At 47.1% G+C, this 20,824-nt stretch overlaps 4 protein-coding genes across 5 annotated transcripts; 1 reads left to right on the forward strand and 3 right to left on the reverse strand.

Annotated features, from left to right (window-relative positions):
- The first annotated feature begins 522 nt into the window (after positions 1 to 522).
- Positions 523 to 1,997, forward strand: LOC4331815 (ylmG homolog protein 2, chloroplastic). The gene is made up of 3 exons (XM_015773451.3): positions 523 to 787; positions 886 to 1,109; positions 1,420 to 1,997. Exons 1-3 carry the CDS (start codon positions 560 to 562, stop codon positions 1,682 to 1,684), a joined length of 717 nt encoding a protein of 238 aa, XP_015628937.1. The 5' UTR covers positions 523 to 559; the 3' UTR covers positions 1,685 to 1,997.
- Positions 1,869 to 3,528, reverse strand: LOC4331816 (uncharacterized). The gene is made up of 3 exons (XM_015773449.3): positions 2,720 to 3,528; positions 2,401 to 2,561; positions 1,869 to 2,326 (listed from the first exon to the last, which is right to left on the reverse strand). The coding sequence occupies exons 1-3, from the start codon at positions 3,371 to 3,373 to the stop codon at positions 2,188 to 2,190; spliced, it is 954 nt and encodes a 317-aa protein (XP_015628935.1). The 5' UTR covers positions 3,374 to 3,528; the 3' UTR covers positions 1,869 to 2,187.
- A 776-nt stretch (positions 3,529 to 4,304) lies between these two features.
- Positions 4,305 to 7,372, reverse strand: LOC4331817 (uncharacterized). 2 transcript variants are annotated; one of them, XR_003241423.2, is made up of 5 exons: positions 6,618 to 7,372; positions 5,229 to 5,323; positions 4,848 to 4,940; positions 4,690 to 4,757; positions 4,305 to 4,596 (listed from the first exon to the last, which is right to left on the reverse strand). XR_003241423.2 is itself a non-coding variant. In XM_015773351.3 (4 exons), the coding sequence occupies exons 1-4, from the start codon at positions 7,290 to 7,292 to the stop codon at positions 4,446 to 4,448; spliced, it is 987 nt and encodes a 328-aa protein (XP_015628837.1). In that variant the 5' UTR covers positions 7,293 to 7,372; the 3' UTR covers positions 4,305 to 4,445. The 2 variants fall into 2 exon arrangements, 1 of the variants encoding a protein (XP_015628837.1); XM_015773351.3 differs by lacking the exon at positions 5,229 to 5,323.
- A 523-nt stretch (positions 7,373 to 7,895) lies between these two features.
- On the reverse strand, positions 7,896 to 17,481 carry LOC4331818 (uncharacterized). Its single transcript, XM_015777175.3, has 6 exons — positions 17,079 to 17,481; positions 13,969 to 14,138; positions 12,810 to 13,882; positions 9,229 to 9,324; positions 8,361 to 8,428; positions 7,896 to 8,236 (listed from the first exon to the last, which is right to left on the reverse strand). Exons 3-6 carry the CDS (start codon positions 13,521 to 13,523, stop codon positions 8,122 to 8,124), a joined length of 993 nt encoding a protein of 330 aa, XP_015632661.1. The 5' UTR covers positions 13,524 to 13,882; positions 13,969 to 14,138; positions 17,079 to 17,481; the 3' UTR covers positions 7,896 to 8,121.
- Positions 17,482 to 20,824: the final 3,343 nt, after the last annotated feature.

Consider the following 20,824-nt stretch of genomic DNA (forward strand, 5'->3'; position numbering starts at 1 on the left):
AATCCTAGGTGTATAGTGTCTCTAATGGTGTTACGGCAGAGGATCTCATTTCACTTCGATAGATCTCCGCCTCCTATTAAGTAGTTCTTCTATTAATGTCATCGCTAATATAATGTTCTAAGTGGCTCCTTTGACAAGCAATGTCGTTTTATCCTTTACATATAACCGATGGTAAAATAATTTCAAATTTAATCAAATTTTTACAGCAGAAATAGACAATTAGGAAGTCATTTGAGCTTGTCTTTAAGTCAAACTTCTCTAAACTTAACTAAGTAAATAGACGCAACAACATCTACAATATATGTTCTACAATATACTTATTTTGTTTTGAAAATGTTACTAAGTTTTTATTTAATTTAATCAAATTAAAAAAATGACTTGGAGTAACAAAATGAGCATTTCCAACACAAAAGTAGTACTAGTTCAGAAATACTAGAACGTACCAGGGGCAAACTCCAAAACCTCCCATCCGATCACCTCCGTCCCGAACGTTATCTCTAACCCCTTCGTTTCCCACCCACCACCTCTCTCCGGCGTGCTCGCTCGCACACAGTCCCCAATGGCCTCCCGGAACGCCGACCCGCCGCGTCACCACCCCTCGACGCCGCCTCTCCTCCTCGCCATGCGCCACCTCCCCTTCCCGGGCGTCCACCGGCCGCGCGCGCTCCCCGCCCCGGACCTCGCGCCCCTCGCCGCCCGCCTCGAAGAGCTCGCTGCCGCCGCGGCCGCGCACCCGCTCCTGAAGCCGCTCTTCGCCTTCCACTCCCACCTCGCCGCCTTCTCCCAGGTAGGTCGACGCCCGCGGCCTCCTTGAGCTCGATCACACGAACAGACGTGTATGTGCGAGGGTTGCTCACGACGCGCGGTTGTTGGTGGAATGAGCAGAGCAGGAGGCGGGCGATGGCGACGATGCGCCGGCGGCGGACGACGGGCGAGTGCCCGCTGTCCGGCGAGCACTGCTTCGCGGCGGTGCTGGGTGACTCCGTGGCCGGTGTGGTGGTGTCCAGCGGCATCAACAACTTCCTCAGCCTGTACAACACCGTCCTCGTCGTCAGGCTCGTGCTCACCTGGTTCCCCAACACGCCGCCCGCCATCGTCGCGCCCCTCAGGTACATAGTACTCGTATGTATGTATACAGTAGCTACGCACACGGCGCAACGTAGCACTTTAGTGACAGTGTTTATGGAGCCAACAATTAGCCTGGTCTAATTCAGAAAAGAAACTCAAAAACATTCTCCCTCCGTTCATAATATAGACATATAGTGCATATTTTCGTAGTCTAATTTTAAGCTTAGACAAATCATTCAATCCAATAAAAATGATAATTCTGAATTCATATCGAAGGTACTTTCTTATTTTGTAACTGCAATCAAAATAGTGCAAAAAAAAAAGTGCATTGACACATCTGACTTTGTGCAGCACGATATGTGATCCGTATCTGAACATTTTCCGGGGAATCATCCCGCCGCTGGGGGGAACGCTCGACCTGTCGCCCATCCTCGCGTTCCTGGTCCTCAACGCCTTGTCCAGCACCGCCGCCGCGCTCCCGGCCGAGCTCCCGGACCCAGCACCGCCGACGTCTCGCGGCGCAACCTCGTCAAGCTCCGTGCTCACCGCAAACCGGAGGAAATGGATGCGGAGAATCCGCCCGGTAAAATCGCAGGAAGGAGAGGAGGAAATGTGATGCTCTATCTAGGTGGGACTTCGTTTGAACCAGTTTGGACAGATGGAATCGCTGTCTCACTGACATGGTGGCCATCAGACTAAGAGTCTGGGCATGTTCAGACGCGAACGATCATCAATTAAGCAGGCGGAATTGTTTTGGTTGTGTTGCTTCAGAAGATTTTTGCTTGTACGCTGTAGAATCCATCCCATTGAGGCTTCGTGTTTTCTGCATGTATGCAGAGGAACAACCTGCTTGACTAGTTTGACATGTTCCAGTCTTTTGGATGAGTTTGTTACTTTGTTGATGAATCGCATGCTCACTGTTTATACTACATCACAGCAGTACACGAAGCATTTTTATTCTGTATGCATCCAGTGAATTTGATTTTGGAGTTGTTATTAGGCTATTAACATCGTACATCACACTTCAAGCGTGCCCCTCCCCCCCAAAATTCTTTTCTTGTATTTTTAAGGGTCATGGGTTTTCTGCAAAGCTGAATCAAACCAGTCGACCATATGTATCTAATGCTCGTTTGAAGGGGAACCTTGAGATCCAAGCAAGAAGTCCAACACGATCTTGTTGAACCGATCCGGGTCCTCCATTTGAGGCACGTGGCCTGTCTTCTTGATGATCTCCAATCTAACATGATCTCCCAAGCAGCTGCAACCGTCATAAGCACAAGGAAAAAGGTTAATCTGCAGTTGCAAATTTTGTATTGCTGTGAATTATTTTACCTCTTGACAGCAAATGCCTTATCCAAGGGGAATATCTGATCATGGTCTCCCCAGATAAGCAATACATCCTGAGCCAATGGTGTAAGCTGGAATGCATCCGTGCCCACAGTTGTAGCATTCATAAGCTCGATCTTCTCTTCCCTCTTGTCCGAAAAAAGTTTCTGCAAATTGCTGAAATGCAACATTAGTGTGTTTGCTAGCATAACAGTGCACCCAAGCTATGAAAGAAACTTGTGCTCTGCACAATGTTCAAAATATAAACATGAGAACACGAGGAATTCGCTGGAATTTTGAGTGATTTATATGGATCCTTCGTCACCTTCATGATGTCTCGGATCACGAAGTCCGGTAGCATGGCGCCGGCCTGCTTCCGGTAGAAGGTCAGCTCCATGAGCCGGCGAGCTCCGCGCGCGTCCAGCGGCATGAGCACGTCGGCCGGGTGCGTCCACCCGCTGCCGGCGCGCTCGAGGAACGCGCCGTCGTCCTCCGCCGTCTTGAGCAAATCGGAGTTGGATATCGCCACGGGGCCGACCCTCTCGGGCCCCGCCTTGCGCGCCATGGCGTAGGCCACGAACCCGCCGTAGCTGGTGCCGGCCACGGCGACGCGCGCCGCCGTCCCCACGAGCGCCGGGAGCGCGTCGAGCAGCGCGGCGGCCTGCGCCGACTCGGACGGCGGCGGGGAGGAGGAGGAGGAGGAGGCGCCGAAGCAGAGGAGGTCCGGGACGATGATGTGGAAGCGGCGGGAGAAGGGGCCCACCTGGCGCCGCCACTGCCACGTCGCCATGGGGCCAAAGCCGTGGATGAGGAGGAGCGGCGGGAGGCGCGGCTCCCCCGGCGGCGCCCAGTAGTGGATGGTCCGGGCCTCACCGTCGCCGGAGGTGGAGGGGAGCGTGACGGTGCTGGGGCGGAGGCCGGCGGCGAGGAAGGCGCGGCGGGCGATGTACTCCATCAGCGGGATGACGCCGAAGCCCATGGTGACTTACGTGGACGTGATCAAGTGATCGAGACGGGGCTCTAGTAGAGAAATTGGATAGTAGCAGGTAGTACTAGCTTGGCATACGCTGATACGCAACGCCGCCACGGTGAGATGCATACAGAGGAGAAGGAAGAGCGGTGGGGTGTAAATGTAATGACGTATACCACCCTAACCAGCTCTATAGCTGCTTCTATAGAGGGCTGTATACATAGGGAGTGGATTTTAATCCTGGGTGGGACGTCCCCTCGTATATTTTTCTTCTAAATTTGATACAAATAATTATAAAAAAAGCCTATAAAAATTAAATGTAGAGTATAGTTATATCTATTGGTTCATAAAAAATTAAGTTCAAATTCGATCTACACACCAAGAAACTAAAAAGACATATTCAAATGTGAACAATATATGGTACTATTCATATGTTAAATTTGTTTTTTTAATCTCGTTGTGTGAGTTGAGTTTTGATCTAAGATTTTGTGGAGTTGAATAGAGTGTTGTATAAGTATTGTTAAATTTTTCTAGATTTTTTCATAACTATTTGGATTTTTTTTTTGATTTTTTTAAGTAAACGAGGGATATTCCCTCGAGGGTTCCCCTATATATGCTTATTTGATTGATGTTCACCAGAACTTTTGGTGATGTGATAAATTTAGTCATTGTTTGGTTTGCTATTAGAATCTTGAGGGTGCCAATCTATTTGAAGATAGGATTTTTGGTAAGCATGTTGATATTTAAAATCTTCACATCAAACAATAATCCTACCTACTCTTTCAAAGTTTTGATTTAATTCAGCAACAGATACAAACGAGATGCACCAACATTACCAAAACTTCACAGAATTTAGCTTACTGATATTATGGTAAGCTAACCAACATTTGCCCTGACTCTCCATTGACTCCATTCAATGCTTTAGATGGCTAAGAAAACAAATCAACAATCCACCCATTTTCTTTAATTATTTCTCAATGTGCGTTCTCAAATAATTCGTAGTACAAATTTTAGCTATGAATGGACGAAGGTGGCTAACCATCTTATTTCAATCAATCAAATATTCGAGTGGGCATCCGACTTATTGCGATGCGCCATTTGACGAAGGATCAGGCTTGTGAGTAGCCAGCAAGAAGTCTAGCAGGATCTTGTTGAACCGGGTTGGATCCTCCAGCTGTGGAGCATGGCCTGTTTTGCTTATGATTTCCACTCTAGCTTTCCCATCCAAAGAACTGGACAGAGCGAATTTTGTGCAGGAAACGTCAATCCGTGTTCAGTTAAATACTGAAATGGAAGCTTCGTACTAGTATGTTACTATCCATTACCTCTGAACTGCATAAGCCTTCTCAACCGGGAACAACTGATCTTGCTCTCCCCAGACAATCAACACTTCCTACAATGCCAATGAAACATGAAAGGTTTCAGCTACGGTAAGTGTCAGTGAATTCACTGGTTGAAATACTGTAATAAGTCTGTCACTTACCTGAGATATTGGAGTTACTGGGAACTTGTCTGTGCCAACTGTGATCCCCTTGAAGAGTTGAATAAGTTGCTCTCTGTTCTCCGTGAAAAGTTTCTGATATAGTAGAAGATAACAAAACCATCTATTTCAGAGGACAGTGGCGTTTGGCTACTTCTGTGAGTAATCTGAAGTTCTGAATGATATACTACCAATCTCAACAAACATGAGCTGTGTAAACTGTAGCACCCGCTAAAAGTAGTTGGGTATTATTGCAGTGTGCATGGCTTTGCCTCTTGCAAATGGATGCTAGATTCATTACTTAGCTGTGAGTTGTCGTCATTTGTTTAGATGCCAGTGCAAGTTCAAAACCAACATTTTTTTTACGAGAACCGAATATATTACTGTGACGATCCAGCCAAATCGCTGGTCACCAGACGTTCCAGGCCCAGGCGGAATATCGGCCCAGCTGGAAATGTTTTGGAGATTGCATCCCATGGCTGCCAATTCATGCGGCACCTTGTTACATTCCCGAGGACAGAAATTAACCGAAAAAGAGAGAAAACAACTGGAAATTACATTTTTGGCTTACTACTGAGAACAGAAAAAAAAAGCAACTGCGTATTTCGATCAACAGTTGCATATTTTGATTCATGCATTTCAACCGTCAGATGGAAATGACAGGATATATAATCTTCTACTATGCTTATTTGGTACTCCCTCCATCTCATAATATAATAAGTTTTAGAGTTGAGCGTGGTTATATTAAGAAAGTAGATAGAAGTAAGTGGTGGAGGGTTGTGATTGGATGAGTAGTGGAGGTAGGTGGGAAAAGTAAATGGTGGAGGGTTGTGATTGGTTAAGAAGAGAATGTTGGTGTAAAAGTTATTATATTTTGGGACGGAGGGAGTACTACTAAGAGCAAGGTCAATAGTATAGCCAACTATTAGCTCCAAAACATCTATAGCCAATCTAATAGATCATTCATACAATAGTTAAATATAAAAATATACTACACCATTAATATCTGGTCCCATCTCTCATACACACATAACATTTTGGAGTCTGTGTTGCAGCCGGCTACAAATCTGTAGCCCGCTTTCTTCTCTCTCTTCACTTTTCTTCTCGATATATGGTTATAGCTGGCTTATAGCCTGCTATTGTACCTGCTCTAAGAGCAAGTTTAATAGTATAGCCCACTACTAGCTCCATATCATTTATAACTAATGTAATAGCCAATTCATACAATAGTTGCTTACTATACTATTAATACCTGGTCCCACCTGTCATACACACATTACGTCTTGGAGTCCGTGCTGCAGCTGGCTACAGATTTGTAGCCCACTGTTCTTCTCTCTCTTACTTTATCTCTTTAAAATATTATTATAGCTGGCTTATAGCCTGCTATTGTACCTGCTCTAAATGGTAGGAGTAATTTACATGGTTGTTTTCAACATGATTTTAGTAAGATTATAGATATATTGTTGGTTTATGTCTCTTTGAATATGTGTTGGACGAGTGTGATTTTGTGCGTGTAATGTTATGCGTTCTTGTTCATCCGGCGTTTAATTAAATTAAAAAAAAAACATGTTTGCTCTCCACTGTCAGTCTTCACAGTTCAGAGCGTATATAAAAATGCGAGCAGCAGTTCCACGGATCGAACAGGAACATGATGCCCTTCTTATACTTTTTTTTTAAAAGAAATCCAACTTTATGCTACGTACGAGCGATTCGAGACGGCCTAGTTTTTGAATTGTCAGCGCGAGAAGTAGTGGGAGTGGTTTCAGTTTTGACCTGGATGAAGTCGCGGAGGATGAAGTCCGGCATCAGCACCGGCGGCGGCGGCCGGCACGAGGCCATCTCCAGCAGCTTCCGCATCGCGGCGGGCTCGGCCGGCAGGAGCACCTCCTCCACGCCGCTCCACCCGTCGCCGGCCCTCTTCAGGAACCCCCGGTCGTCCGCCGCCGTCTTGAGCAGGTCGGAGCTCGCGATCACCACGGGGCCAACCCTCCCGGCCCCCGCCGTGCGCGCCAGCCAGTACGCCACGAACCCGCCGTAGCTGGTCCCCGCCACCGCCACCCGCCTCCCCTTCATCCCCGGCAGCGCGTCCAGCAGCGCCGCCAGCGCCGCCGCCTGCGTAGCCTCCGACGGCGGCGAGGCGGCGGAGTCGCCGCCGAACGAGCTGCCGCCGAAGCCGATGAGGTCGGGCACGATGAGGTGGAAATGCCGGGACAGTGGGCCCACCTGGCAGCGCCACTGCCAGGTGGCCCGTGGGCCGAACCCATGCACGAGCAGCAGCGGCGGCAGCAGCGGCTCCCCCGTGGAGGCCCAGTAGTGGACGGTGCAGGTCGCCTCGCCGCCGTCGCCCGGGTACGGCAGCGTGACGGCGCCGGGGCTGAGGCCGGCGGCGGCGAACTCCCGGCGCGCGAAGTAGTCGAGGAGCGGCACGAGGCTCAGGCTGGCGCCCATGGTGGTGATGGTCTTCTCCCTCCACTGAGCTCTCGCAGTCTCGCTCACGCAGCAGCAGCGCGCCTCGTGTGATAACGTCTGGTCGAGGAAAAAACGTAAGGCTCACACTTAACACTGGTGGTTGGGCGTGTACCAAACTTAATCGCGAGTTAAGGAAAGGAAAATTCCGGTTCGTTAGTTGGTGGTGGGCTTCTTTGAATGGGAGGCGATGTTATTGACGGGGTTAAGGAGAGCCGTCCGTTTGGTGAGGGCGGGCTCCATGATGCTGACACGTGTATATCGCCAGTGGTGCATTGTACTAGTACTCCGCTAGTGGAGGTGAGAGAGTAGCGGCCAAGGGAAGAGATTGCCGCACTGGCCTTCTCAACAAAAGGAGAAAGATAGTCGTCAAGTGAAGGACAGCATGAGATTGCCATCTGAGCTGCACTGTGCTAAATAATACCAAGTGGGCAGTAGCAAGCAGCAACAGATTAATTACTTTATCGACCTGTCAAGAACATATGCATCTGACGATCTCAGAATGATCACAACAATAAATTAGCCACTTTAGTGGTACTGCCATCTGCCTGCAGTTCCATAGTCAAGAGGAAAAAACAGAGTCCGTGAGCATCACATTTTTTTATTGGGAGATTTCATATTTGACAATTAATCAATAGTTCACGGTATATATTTTTTACATCCCAAATAGGGTCATTACACTATCGGCATCTGAGGATAGAGGGCAAATCCGGGTTACAGTTGGATTGGTTTGGGCCTTTCCGAGAGCTCCTGCTTCTAGTACTTCTTAGCAGGGCTCTAGTACTGGGCCACTCCCAACTTCCGGCCCATTTCACGAGTCCAGGAGGAAAGACTTGATGAAGCGGTTCACTTGGTCGGCTCCCTCCAACTGCAACGCGTGCCCTGCGTCCTTGATGATCTCTAGCCGTGACACGTCTCCCAGATGCCTGCAGCCACAGCCATGCGAAGGCACAGTGATCACTGCTTTTTTTTGCAATCAAGCGTCCATCAATTCTGCATTAATGCGGTATACCGAAGTGGTGAAATTAGGTACTTGATGTCCAATTTTACCTTTGCAGTCTGTGGCCGAGATCCAACGGGAACACCTGGTCCTTGTCACCCCACAGAATCAACGTTTTCTGTGGTGCACACCAAAACTTATTTAGGCTGAGTTTGAGTGGGAGGAGATTGAGAAGATTGAGAAGATACGCAAAACGAGGTGAGCTATTAGAGCATGATTAGTTGAGTATTAATTATTTTAAATTTTAAAAATGGATTAATATGATTTTTTAAAGCAACTTTCGTATAGAAACTTTTTGCAAAAAACACACCGTTTAGTAGTTCGGGAAACGTGAGCGCGGGAAACGAGACAAACTCACTCACAATCTCCTCCTGCCGAAAGCTCCCTTAGTTGCTTACAAACAATAAAATTAAATAAAGGGTCCAAGGGAAGATATCGATCGGGCAACAGTACAGAAGAAGAGAGAGAAAGTACAGTGTAGACACGCATATGACAGAATGAAGTAATGAACAGCATTACAGCAACAGTACGGGATGATGACGCTTTCTGTGTGGACTCCGTTTGAGATTGATGACTAGACAAACGATCATGGGATATCGATCGATCAGATCACCTTTTTTTTTTTGGCCCGGCAATCAGATCATTTGCATTAGAGTATTTATTTTCTTTTGTTGAGTGCTGTGAAAGCATGGCATATGAGATGCACTTAAAGTACAGTGATAAGATGGGTGTGATTTTAACCCTAAAATCCTGTGTTCAATTTTCAATGTGGTGGGACGTTTCTTTCTCTAAATCTCGTTTTTAAAAACATGATATATGTATGCTATTTTTTGAAAAAAAAATTATCCGGCCTCTATAACCATATTGGCGTATGTATGTATACACAGCCCATACACTGGAAATGTGGATGTGGCATACCTGAGTGAGAACGGGGAGGGGATCGATGCCAGCTCCGTTCTTGAGAAGCTCGTGTAGCAGCTCGGCCCTCTCCTTCCTCTGAACCACGCACATCAACTGTGCAAAAAAAAAAAAAACAGAGTCAGTACAAAATTACATTCTGACATACTGAAATGCCATATATCTCCCCGTTTAGAATCGAGTCCAGTTCGAACTGCATATGTCCTGAACTCCTGATCAAATGCTCATCGTTAAGGGAGGGAAGCACACGTGAGTCCCCTATACTTTTTTTAATGCAATCAGTACGAGATTGTACTATTTTATTAAATATAGCGGTAGAAAAATACAACCTCTAAAGAAAGAAAGAAAAAAAAAACTATACAGACTATACGTGTGGAGAAAGAAACTCGCTATTTTTTTTTGCTTCAGCGAGAACCCAAGTTCGTGCTTCTTCCTTCATTTTAGCCAACAGCCTAGGAACCACTCTTTATATTTGAAGATACGCTGATTTCTCTCCTTCCAAATCTCCCAAACAACAAAAAGGAGTAGAGTACGCATTGATCTGCTGATTGGCGACCAACTCGGAAAGGGGCACACGGCTGATAGAGGTGGGTGCACATGCAATTCATTGCTCGATCCAAGCGGCGTATCCCATGTAGGATCGAGTTCATCGCGAAGATCGTATCCCTCCATACCGAGGGACATTCTATCGTCCGTGCTAGTTGCTGATATGTCCCCTGCATATGCTCTGCTCTTGGAGTTACTATGTGCTACTGTACTTTGCCGTTGTATACATTCAGTGCGTGCACCAGCTGGCGTACGCGCGCGGTCGAGAGCTGGTCGTTCTTCGCTTCCCCCACCCCCGACGTTATTACGCACGGCGGCGCACGGCATGGCGTCTTCATCTTATACCCTTTGACTTGGTCGGATCCACGTCAATGGTGTCCATACATGGGGTTTTGTTTGTTCTGTTTTGCAAAGTTAAAATGAGGCAAAGCTTTTTCCCTCCATTGAAAAATCAAAGAAAGTTACGAGAAATGTGAGATCTTGTGCTACAAGTTCGTGTAGTGCAGATTGGTGCTGTCGTGTTGCAAGCTTGCAATAAGAAAAGGTTACGCTTTCACCGTCCTAGACCAGCTCGAATCACACGCCAAAGTTCGAGGCCATACTTTAATTGGAGTGCTTGATCGGTGTTACATCCACCAAAAAAAAAACAAAAAAAAACAAAATACGAGTAAGTGGCAGCTAGTGGAGCAGCAACATTATTTTGGGGCTGGCCCTCGCCTAATTTTCGAGTCGATTTTGCTAGATATTTGTCATCAAATTTCTCCCCCTAATATTTGTCAGATGTAATTACAGTACAATCGTAGTGTAATTACACTGTAACTTGCATGTAATTACACTGTAACTATAATGTAACTTGTATGTAACTTTCAAGAATCTCTCGGTAACATGTTATTTCAGTAAAATAGAGGTCGTGGGAACAAATTCTTTCATATATGTGTGTGATGTGATTTTTTTCTTCCTCCATAGAACAAATCTTGTAATAGATCTAACGATTCAAAATTACGTGAAACTTACATACAAGTTACACTGTAGTTACATGCAAGTTACAGTGTAATTACATACAAGTTATATTGTAATTACACTACGATTATACTATAATTACATCTGTCAAATTTTTAGTAGAAAATTTGTCGACAAATGTATAGGTGGTCCCTTTTCGAGTAGTATTCCTGAAGACGACACGTGGGCCACGTAAGGGCCCAGCGCCCATGACAGAATCCACGAGATTTGACGTAACGTACGGCATCACCGCCACGTCAGTCCAGATCTACCGGAGCACTTTACCTTTACGTGCCCGTGCCACTCTCCTCCAGCACTACACGTGTAGGAGTACTGAATTGCCGATCTATATTTTACTCTAGTATTTTTCAAATTTGCTACTAAATGCAAATCCAAATTAATCTCTGGTGGTGCCGTATGGTGCTGTACGATCTGATTCTGGAATTGCTCACATGCAAAGGATAGCGTGTTCTACTCTGGCTTAATTTGGATGTGTCCACCTGACCATGCAATTTATATGGCACTGTTATCAATTGTTCTCGCTTAATTCCTGCTACCATGTTTGGCCTAACTTTATATTCAAACTCGTGGAGATCTCAATTAGGCTTATACTTAAAAGTCAAACGCATATGTATATACAGTACGATCTAAACGAACACTCCAGTCTAAGCTGGAGTTTCGTATATAAACTCTACTAACCTCGCTCGACCGGCAAGATTGCTCAAAAACCGATCAATGTACATGTTTTTCGTGAGAAAGAAACTTAGGGGGTTCTGCATCACAATCCGGCACGTGCACAACACATGCATATACGCCACCGTACAAAGAGTGCAAGTTCCCCGTACTGTTTTTGTACCAATTAACGAGGTTTTCCTTAAGAGGCTTGTTCCATTCTATCAGTAAGTGGAAATGTTGCATGTGAATCTTGCAGGAACAATTAAATTGCTCCCCAATTTTAAATATACGTCACTGGTGATTTTTAAAAACAAGATGTTTGCCTGTTTCGGATTATTAAAATGGATTTAGTACAAATATAAAAATACAAGTCAGATTTTAAGTATCTTCATATCAATGCAACATACTCCCTCTGTCCCATAAAAACGAATCTAGAATCGGATGTGACATATTCTAGTACTACGAATCTAAACAAATGTATGTCCCATTCATAGTAGGGGCATCTGCAAATTTGCCACCGGTTTTTTCAATTTTGCAAGAATACCACCCGAATGATAGTTTTAGTGATATTTTTGTAATTTTCTAGTGACAGTCTTACAATAACAATTATGTTATATATGGTACTAGATTAGTTTTTTATGAGACGGAGGGAGTAAATAATACTTGTATAATTTTATTAAATAAGATAAATGATCGGACACCATTTCTAAAAGTTAACTTATATATTTAAAACCCGATGACGATACTATATACAACATCACGAAGTTAAATTTGTCCCACATGATTTTTATTCATTTTCTTATCTTGATGTTTGAGATAGACTAAAATATAAGATAAAATTAGTGCATGCAAAATGAAGCACATGTAAGTTTTAATTATTACAAACATAAAAATAACTTCTATTTGCTAATATTTAAAGGCAGCTTCTATATGAAAAGTTATTTTAAGAAAATAGCGTTTGCTAGTTTAAAAAAACGTGCTAATTATCTGACGCTAATTTCTAGCTAAAAAACGTGCTAATGAAAACCTTGGTAAATACACATATTAATAAAAAGAAAAGAACGGGGCCTGTAATTAAGACAAGGCTTTAGTAGTGAAAGTTAATCGTGCCAGTTAATTATTTGAAAACGGCAAGATGTACTCTTGCCTTGCACAGGCTAGTCATTATTGGATGGATTAGCGAGTGTGGTAGTAGGTGCTGGAATGTGCTGAGCTGAAGCAAAGCACGTGCATGCTGAGCTAGCGCGCATAGCACAGCATCTGCTCGATCCATGGGAGTAGCAAACAAAACTGCGCCTAAAAAACCAAGCAAACACACAAGACGACACGGGCCATCGATCGGACAGAGGCAAGGCACTGACCTTGATGAAATCGTCGAGCACGAAGTCGGGCATCCATGGCGGCGGGCGGTGCATGGACCGGCGGACGAGGCGGCGCAGCCCGTCGGCGGTCTCCGGGAGCAGCGACTCCTCGACGGCCCTCTCCTCCCGCGCCGCCATCTCCCTCATCTCCCCCGGCGTCGCCGCCACGCCGCTGGTCATCACCACCACCCTCGGCACCCGGTCCCTGCCCTCCACGGCGGCCAGCCGGTACGCCACGAACCCGCCGTAGCTGATCCCGACCACGTCGTAGCGGTCGACGCCGAGGAGCCGCATGGCCTCGGCGGCGCACCGGGCCTGGAACGCGACGGTGCGGAGCGGCGAGGCGGATCGGGAGTGCGCGCCGAAGAAGAGGAGGTCGGGCGCGTAGACGTGGAAGTGGCGCGACAGCGCCGGGAGGTTGCGCGCCCACGTCCACTTGGAGTCACCGCCGAAGCCGTGGAGGAGGAGCAGCGGCGGCTTGGCGGACGGCGCCGCGGGGCACCAGACGCGGACCGTGGTGGCGTCGGTGCCCGGGAGGCGGAGGTGGACGGGGCGGATGCGGAGGCGGGCGAGGAAGTGGAGGGACAGCGCGGCGTCGCGGAAGGCGGCGAGGCGGAGCCGCACGAGGAGGACGAGCAGCCGGAAGAGCAGCAGCGACAGCGGGAGCAGCGCGAAGAGCGCCGAGGCGGTGGCGGTGGCATGCCGCTGCTTCATGGCGCGGACACGCGGTGCACTGTGCGTGCACACGACGAGCAGAGGCCGAGAGGGGTGTGGGTGTCGAGGGGCAGAGAGGATGATGGCCTGCCGTTGCTATTAATAGCGGGCTCCTTGGCTTCACAGAAAAATGGCTATGGATCGATGGATCAATTAGCTCGACCGCGGAGTATATACAATTAAAGAATTGGCTTTGATTCTGTTGGAACTTGGACAGTTGGAGTGTTGGGATAATTCAAAACTCCCTTTTGCAGTAGTTTCCAGAAAATAAAACTCTCTGTTGCAGTAGTTCCATTAATCATGTACTCTCTTGCTCCAAATGATCTATGTGGTGCCTTCTCTGTCTCAGCTAACTACATCTGGAGGGCGATAACATATTAGCATACATGGTTAATTTCATCGTGCGACATGCTTCGTGCATGCCTTGAGCTGCTATGTCAATTACCTCTTCAAATCTGTGTGTACTCTGCACTGGCATCAGAGCCATCAAGTGCAAGGGACCATGCAGGTACAGCGGCGACACCCAGACAGGGACTCAACGAACGGTGAGGAGCACTAGATCATTCGTTTTTGATCCGATAATTGGCAGGAAACTGGTGACAGGCTGACAGCGCTCTGCATTCTCAAAATAATGATGTCAAATTGGTCTCGATCGTTTTGATTTGTTTACCCTGCTTGTTTTGTTAGCGCTTCATGGCCTGCTTTTTCTCTAATATGTCAAAACGATTTATTAGAAAATAAAAATATATTTATAGGTAAAACTTTTATATATGTATTCTTACTGACTTAAAAACTAATGTAAAAAAACTATGCTGAAAAAAAAATCTCAAAATTAAGTTTAAAAATTTTAAATATAACTTTTTCTTTGGGTTAGGCCATCGGATGGGAGCATCCAATGCTCTTGCCTCCGTCAGACAAAGACCACGGAATGGTATGGTCGTCTGTGCGTACGCCAAACAGAGTCACTGTCTATTATTCACGTTTTTTTTTAAATATTGTCTAGTGTTTGGTTCTGACTTCTGAGAGGTGCTCATGAAAAGAATCAAGGCTGTAAACGATTCTAGACTTGAGGTGTTTATAACAAAAAAAAAAAGGCAATATTATACTCCCTCTGTTTCACAATAAAAGTCATTCTAGCATTTTTCACATTTATATTGATGTTAATGAATATATATATATATATATATATATATATATATATATGAATGTATTCATTAGCATCAATATAAATGTGAGAAATGTTAGAATGATTTACATTGTGAAACGGAGGAAGTAGTACCGAAGAAAATCAAGGCACTCGTTCAACAGAAAAAAAAACATCAAACGTTGGAGGGAAGAAGACATTGAGATATAAAAAGGTTCAGATTAGAGCTATGGCATATGCTGTCCTTGCTGGTGGAAATTCGGCTGAGAGCCGCGCAGCCAAGGCCCATGGGCCATGGACAACAGGCCACGATATTGGCCCATCTGTCACGCGCGAATCATAATGGGCTTTATCCGCACGAATCCTAGAGCCTTGTCGTTGGCAGAACAGCGCACATTATTCGGCGGGCATCGCCATACAAGTCTTATACTCCATGTAAATTTGATCCTAAATAAACCATTCTAATCCATGAAATTGATCGTATGGAGATTTAGAATTCAAGTTTCCTGTTTCAATGAACCATAAAAGGTTCCATTAACGATGAAATCACTCCACAATCCAATACAATGCAACTGTGCAAGTGCTTCTAATGTCTTCTTTTGAAGGTTAAGAGTCATCATCCCTGATCTTTCATGGTCCAAATCTAACAGTGGACTTCCTGTGAAGTTGTGAACCACATTGTCACCAGCAATACTTAGTGTGGGGCAAGCAATACTTAAATTCATCAACACCAAGTTTCCAGCACTGCCATTTTTTTCGTGGACGCGCAAAAGTTTCCAGCACCGCCATCACCCAGTTTACTCAACAAATCATAATGACTTGGATCATGAACCATGATTTCGTCAAAACTAGCCACGCTGTTAGAGTTTGTGTCGAATGTGTACGTAGTTGGTTACAGTTTAGGACTTGGAGTTGTAATAGGTATGAGTCGGACTCTATCCTAGGTTCACTCATAAATAGAGGGGCATGCCTGTTGCAACCGCATGGCGACTTAGCATAGCGAGAGGGAGCGGCTGCCGGCATCGACCGGCCGTGAGTCGTTGTAACTCTGATACGCTGTATATGCTGGATCGGGGAGGAGCGCCCGTAATCAGTGCCCCGGAGATGTAGGCTACGGCTGAACTCCGTTACCAAATATCGTGTCTCGGTGTCGTCATTGTTTTGGATCTCCTATGGCGTTTTCTTCCGCGTTTAGCTACCGATGTCGATTTCGGGGTTGGTTTTTATAACAAGTGGTATCAGAGCCTGCGGGAGGTCCATGGTAGAGGCGCGATGGAGGTGCTCCACACTGCGTAGCCTGCTGTAATGCCCAGGGAGGGGCATTGGCGCAAGGTGGAGCACGGCGGCGATCAACGGAGTCTTGATCGGTGGATCGAACACTTCTGGCGGTGGCCGGAACCGTCGATGGCTGCTTTCAACAGGGAGATGACTAGACGTGGTGCTCAGGTTGATGGCGGTGGAAGCGATTGGCGATCCAATCGATGGGTCGGACACTTCGGGCGGGTGGCTCGGACTTTCCGGTGAGCTACTCTCGACAGGGAGGCGTGCGGCCACACGCTCGGGTTGATTGAAGCTGGAGGCGATCGGCGTTCTCGATCGGTGGATTTGAACACTCTGGGCAGGGTGGCCCGGGCCTTTCGATGAGTTGCGTTCGACGGGGAGATGGCTAGACGTAACGCTCGGGTCGTTCGGCGGCTGGGAAGACGGCATGTGACTTGTCGGCTTCGGCTCGCGACTAGATTGATGGCGTTTCAATCGGAAGTCGGAGCGGGTGGATCCTATAGGCTGTTTTGGAGGTGTTGACGAGGTATTTGCACGATGGAATTGCTTCAAAGGCGGCGTATTTTGTGGCATATGGCTGAACAAAGCCTAGGGCGAATAGAGCAGCATCTAGTAGCGGTTCAATCCTGGAGAGGTTTTGGTTCAACCTGTTTTTCCCTCTAGCAGACAAGAAGTAAACCACATGGGCTGTAGATCAATGACAACAGTTGTTGGTGGAGTCGTCGGTGGTGCTTGGCATTGGTGCTAGATGTTGTCAGAGATACGAAGAAGCCCAGGAGGTCAGGGTCGCGGCGGTGTGCGCGTCTTGCGTCGAAGCCGAGCAGGTGACGGAGATCAGGGCGATGCCGAGAAGGAGCTGGCTAGGGTTTTAGCTAGGTCGTGCAGGGTTCGGTCTTGAGGGTTTGTGGTGTGGAAGACACGGACATGGAGTCGTCTCCGGTTCAGTCATGGCACGGACACAATCGAAGACAAGCAGTGGATACCAAGTTTCAACATGAAGGGGAATCGGATGAGGACTACGATTCGTTCATGAATCGGACTCGATTTTTCCCAAATAAAAGCAGCAGAGGACCACGGGATTGCAACAACGCAATCGAAACAAATCACCTAGCAGAGGGCGAGATTCGTACCCGATTTTCACAGAGGCGGAGGTGGTTTGGGCGGTGAGGTCACGGGCGGCTGGAGGCGCATCCTTGCAGGCGGTGCGTGGCGGCGTGGTACTCGGCGGCGTCCGTCGGAGCTCGAGCAGGAGCTTGCGGCGGCGGCTGCAGCGGTTCTCGGCGAGGAACCGGTGCAGGTCTTCAGCGGCGGCGCTCCAAGGCGGTGCGGCAGCCTCTTGCGGGGCCAGCGGCTCCCCAAGGTCCGGCGGCGCGACGGCTCCTCGCAGGTCGGCGCAGGCACTGGACGGCGGCGGGAGGCGGTGGTGGTGTGCGGCGGCGCAAGGCAGCGGTGTGCGGCGGCTTTGGCAACGAGGCGGCGGCGCATCGGATAGGGCGGCAGCACGTGCGGTTTCTGGGAGGAGCGAGAAAGGCCGAAGGAGGAAAGGGGATCGGCTCGATCTGTTTCCCTTTAACCGCACGTTTGACTGGTTTTTTTACTAGAAAAGAAAACCGACCGGTTTTTTTCTGGAGAAAAAAGAAAAAGGGGTTGGTTTTGTCCGGCTGGTGACTGTGCAAGTTTAGTCGGTGGGTCAATTAATCAGGGCAGATCAATTTAATAGGGCAACAGCTGTTGAGTTGATTATCGTCGATGGCGGTGACAGTTGTTTCCAAATTTGAGGTGGTGAAGTTCGATGGCATCGGGAATTTTGTTCTTTGGCAGATGAGGCTGAAGGATCTGTTGGCTCAACAGGGGATATCCAAGGCTCTTGAGGAGACGATGCCGGAAAAGATGGATGTTGGCAAGTGGGTGGAAATGAAGGCACAGGCAACTGCAATAATACGCTTGAGTCTCTCGGATTTTGTCATGTACCAGGTCATGGATGAAAAAACGCCGAAGGAAATTTGGGACAAGTTGGCAAGCCTGTATATGTCCAAGTCGCTGACGAGTAAGTTGTATCTCAAACAACAGCTGTATGGTTTGCAGATGCAAGAGGAGTCAGATCTTAGGAAGCACGTGGACGTCTTCAATCAGTTGGTTGTGGATCTAAGTAAGTTAGATGTGAAACTTGATGATGAAGACAAGGCCATAATTCTTCTGTGCTCGCTTCCACCATCGTTTGAACATGTGGTGACTACCTTGACGCACGGCAAGGATACTGTCAAAACTGAGGAGATAATTTCGTCGTTGCTTGCACGAGACTTGAGAAGATCAAAGAAAAACGAGGCAATGGAGGCTTCTCAAGCTGAGAGTTTGCTGGTCAAGGCAAAGCATGATCATGAAGCAGGGGTGTCGAAGAGCAAGGAGAAGGGGGCACGATGCTATAAGTGTCATGAGTTTGGACATATAAGGAGGAATTGCCCGTTACTGAAGAAGAGGAAAGGTGGCATTGCAAGTTTAGCAGCTCGTGGTGATAATTCAGATAGCAGCAGTCATGAGATTCTCACAGTGTCTAATGAGAAGTCTGGAGAAGCGTGGATGTTGGACTCAGCTAGTTCCTATCACGTGACATCGAAGTGGGAGTGGTTCTCTTCATACAAATCTGGTGATTTTGGTGTTGTTTACTTGGGCAATGACACGAGTTATCGTGTTATTGGAGTGGGCGATATCAAGTTCAAGATGTATGATGGAAACGAGGTGCTACTTTCAGATGTGAGACACGTGCCAGGACTAAGGAAGAGTTTGATTTCTCTTGGGAGCCTACATGAGACAGGTTGGTTGTATCAGGTGGATTCTGATAGGAAGACCATGAATATCATGAAGGACGGCAAGACTGTTATGACTGGTGAGAGGACAAGCTCATGTTTGTACAAGTTACAAGGAAGTGCTGTTGCAGGTGGAGTCATGGAAGATGGGCATGCTGGTGTTGCTGTGCACGATCCTGAAGGCGGCAAGCCTGGCGTAGGCTCGTCGGGCGGCTCGGCATGAGCTGTGGCAGAACCAACTCAAGTCCTGGTACACGGAGGTTCGAGCAAGTAACAAATTCAGGTTGGAGTGGCATATTCGCCAAGGTAGAGTTTGTTAGAGTTTGTGTCGAATATGTGTACGTAGTCGGTTACAGTTTAGGACTTGGAGTTGTAATAGGTATTAAAACTAGAGTATGAGTCGGACTCTATCCTAGATTCTCTCATAAATAGAGGGGCGTGCCTGTTGTAACCGCATGGCGACTTAGCATAGCGAGAGGGAGCGGCTGCCGGCATCGACCGGCCGTGAGTCGTTGTAACTCTGATACGCTGTATATGCTGGATCGGGGAGGAGCGCCCGTAATCAATGCCCCGGAGATGTAGGCTACGGCTGAACTACGTTACAAAATATCGTGTCTCGATGTCGTCATCGTTTTGGATCTCCTATGGCATTTTCTTCCGCGTTTAGCTACCGATGTCGATTTCGGGGCTGGTTTTATAACACACGCCTTGTTCCAAAAGTATCCGTAAACCATCCTATCCTATATCACGGCCCGGATTAGGAGCAGCTAGCGTCTTTGCAGGGTGGTTCTAAGTCCGAGTCATAGAGTATGTTTGCTTCTTCCCCATGGCGTCTTCTACCTTGAGTAAGAGATGACAACCGTAATTAGCACATGACAAGCAAGTCTAAGCTCTACACAACACTACTAGTTGCTCGGCTAGTAAGGTGCAGCCCGTCGTTGATGCCGGCTGCCACCAAGATCAGTGCGCCAGGGCCGCATGCTAATAGGTTGCGGAACAGGTTTAGAAATGGCCCGTGGAAGATCATTCACTTTCCAATCACGAAAAGAACCTGCAATTACAGTAGTACAATTAGTAGGAAACAAGAGCGATTTGATAATTTAACACTTCTCAAAATAGGATTCGATTATTTGATATACTAGTCCACTTTCATTCACTCAGATGGACCAAGCAGTACTCCTTCCTTTAAAAGCTTAATGATTAATTACCTGGACTTATCTTCAAATACTTTGACAGCGTACAAGGTCTGTATGGGTGGCAGGTCTTTCTTTCAGGACCATATAGTGCAAGCGCTTCCACTGTCTTCCTTTGAAGGTTAAGAGCCATCATCACTGATCTTCCACGGTCCAATTTGACAATGGAACTCATATGAACCACATTATCACCACCAATACTTAATGTGGGGGAATCAGTACTCAAATTCATCAATACCAGGTTTCCAGCACTGCCATCTCCTAATTCACTTAACATCTCATAGTGACTTGGATCAGGAACCATGATCTCATCATAACTAGCCTTGCAAACCTTATTCCAACAATTCCCATAAACCATCCTATCCCATATCACTGTCCTCCAACCAACAAAGCTTTTAAGCCAGATATCAGGATCAGGAGCATCTTCTTTGCAGGGTGGTTCTAAGTCCCAGTCATAGAGTATGTTTGCTTCTTCCCCAGGGCGTCTTCTACCTTGAGTAGGTTCTTGAGTGGGTTCAACAGTAGGTATCAAAAAGTGCTCCATCTCAATAAACTTGATCACTCCACCCATACAATGAACATCTCGAATCATATGCGGAGAATCATGGCAATAATTACCCGGCATGAGCTCTGGCAGACGGATGAAACGTACCACAGGGTGATCAGCAAGCACGTCGCAGATCAAAATGCCCTTCCAAAGATCTACCCATCCTAGCAGGCTTCCTCCAAGCTGGATCGTCTTGTGTGGTAAGGCTGGGTAATACTTACTATCAACCCTTTCAAGATTGCAAGAAGGGTCCAATGGCACTGATTTCATAGTCCACTGATCCGATGCCGAGGAATAAAGGTGGAGAGTAAACTCACGAATATTGCAAGAGG

This window comes from Oryza sativa, chromosome 3 (genome assembly GCF_034140825.1).
Source record: "Oryza sativa Japonica Group chromosome 3, ASM3414082v1".
Lineage (NCBI taxonomy): Eukaryota > Viridiplantae > Streptophyta > Magnoliopsida > Poales > Poaceae > Oryza > Oryza sativa.

Bases quoted from the DNA above. Each gene is read 5' to 3' on its own strand.
- LOC4331816 (XM_015773449.3), bottom strand. From the start codon at position 3,373: ATGGGCTTCGGCGTCATCCCGCTGATGGAGTACATCGCCCGCCGCGCC. The intron at 2,562-2,719 runs GTGACGAAGGAT...AGCAATTTGCAG, and splicing joins TGATCCGAGACATCATGAAG to AAACTTTTTTCGGACAAGAG. The intron at 2,327-2,400 runs GTAAAATAATTC...TGACGGTTGCAG, and splicing joins AAGGCATTTGCTGTCAAGAG to CTGCTTGGGAGATCATGTTA.
- LOC4331818 (XM_015777175.3), bottom strand. From the start codon at position 13,523: ATGAAGCAGCGGCATGCCACCGCCACCGCCTCGGCGCTCTTCGCGCTG. The intron at 9,325-12,809 runs GTCAGTGCCTTG...TTTTTTGCACAG, and splicing joins TGCTCGACGATTTCATCAAG to TTGATGTGCGTGGTTCAGAG. The intron at 8,429-9,228 runs GTATGCCACATC...TGTGCACCACAG, and splicing joins CCCTCCCCGTTCTCACTCAG to AAAACGTTGATTCTGTGGGG.
- LOC4331817 (XM_015773351.3), bottom strand. From the start codon at position 7,292: ATGGGCGCCAGCCTGAGCCTCGTGCCGCTCCTCGACTACTTCGCGCGC. The intron at 4,941-6,617 runs GTCAAAACTGAA...CTACTATATCAG, and splicing joins TCCTCCGCGACTTCATCCAG to AAACTTTTCACGGAGAACAG. The intron at 4,597-4,689 runs GTAATGGATAGT...CGCTCTGTCCAG, and splicing joins AAGGCTTATGCAGTTCAGAG to TTCTTTGGATGGGAAAGCTA.
- LOC4331815 (XM_015773451.3), top strand. From the start codon at position 560: ATGGCCTCCCGGAACGCCGACCCGCCGCGTCACCACCCCTCGACGCCG. The intron at 788-885 runs GTAGGTCGACGC...TGGAATGAGCAG, and splicing joins ACCTCGCCGCCTTCTCCCAG to AGCAGGAGGCGGGCGATGGC. The intron at 1,110-1,419 runs GTACATAGTACT...GACTTTGTGCAG, and splicing joins GCCATCGTCGCGCCCCTCAG to CACGATATGTGATCCGTATC.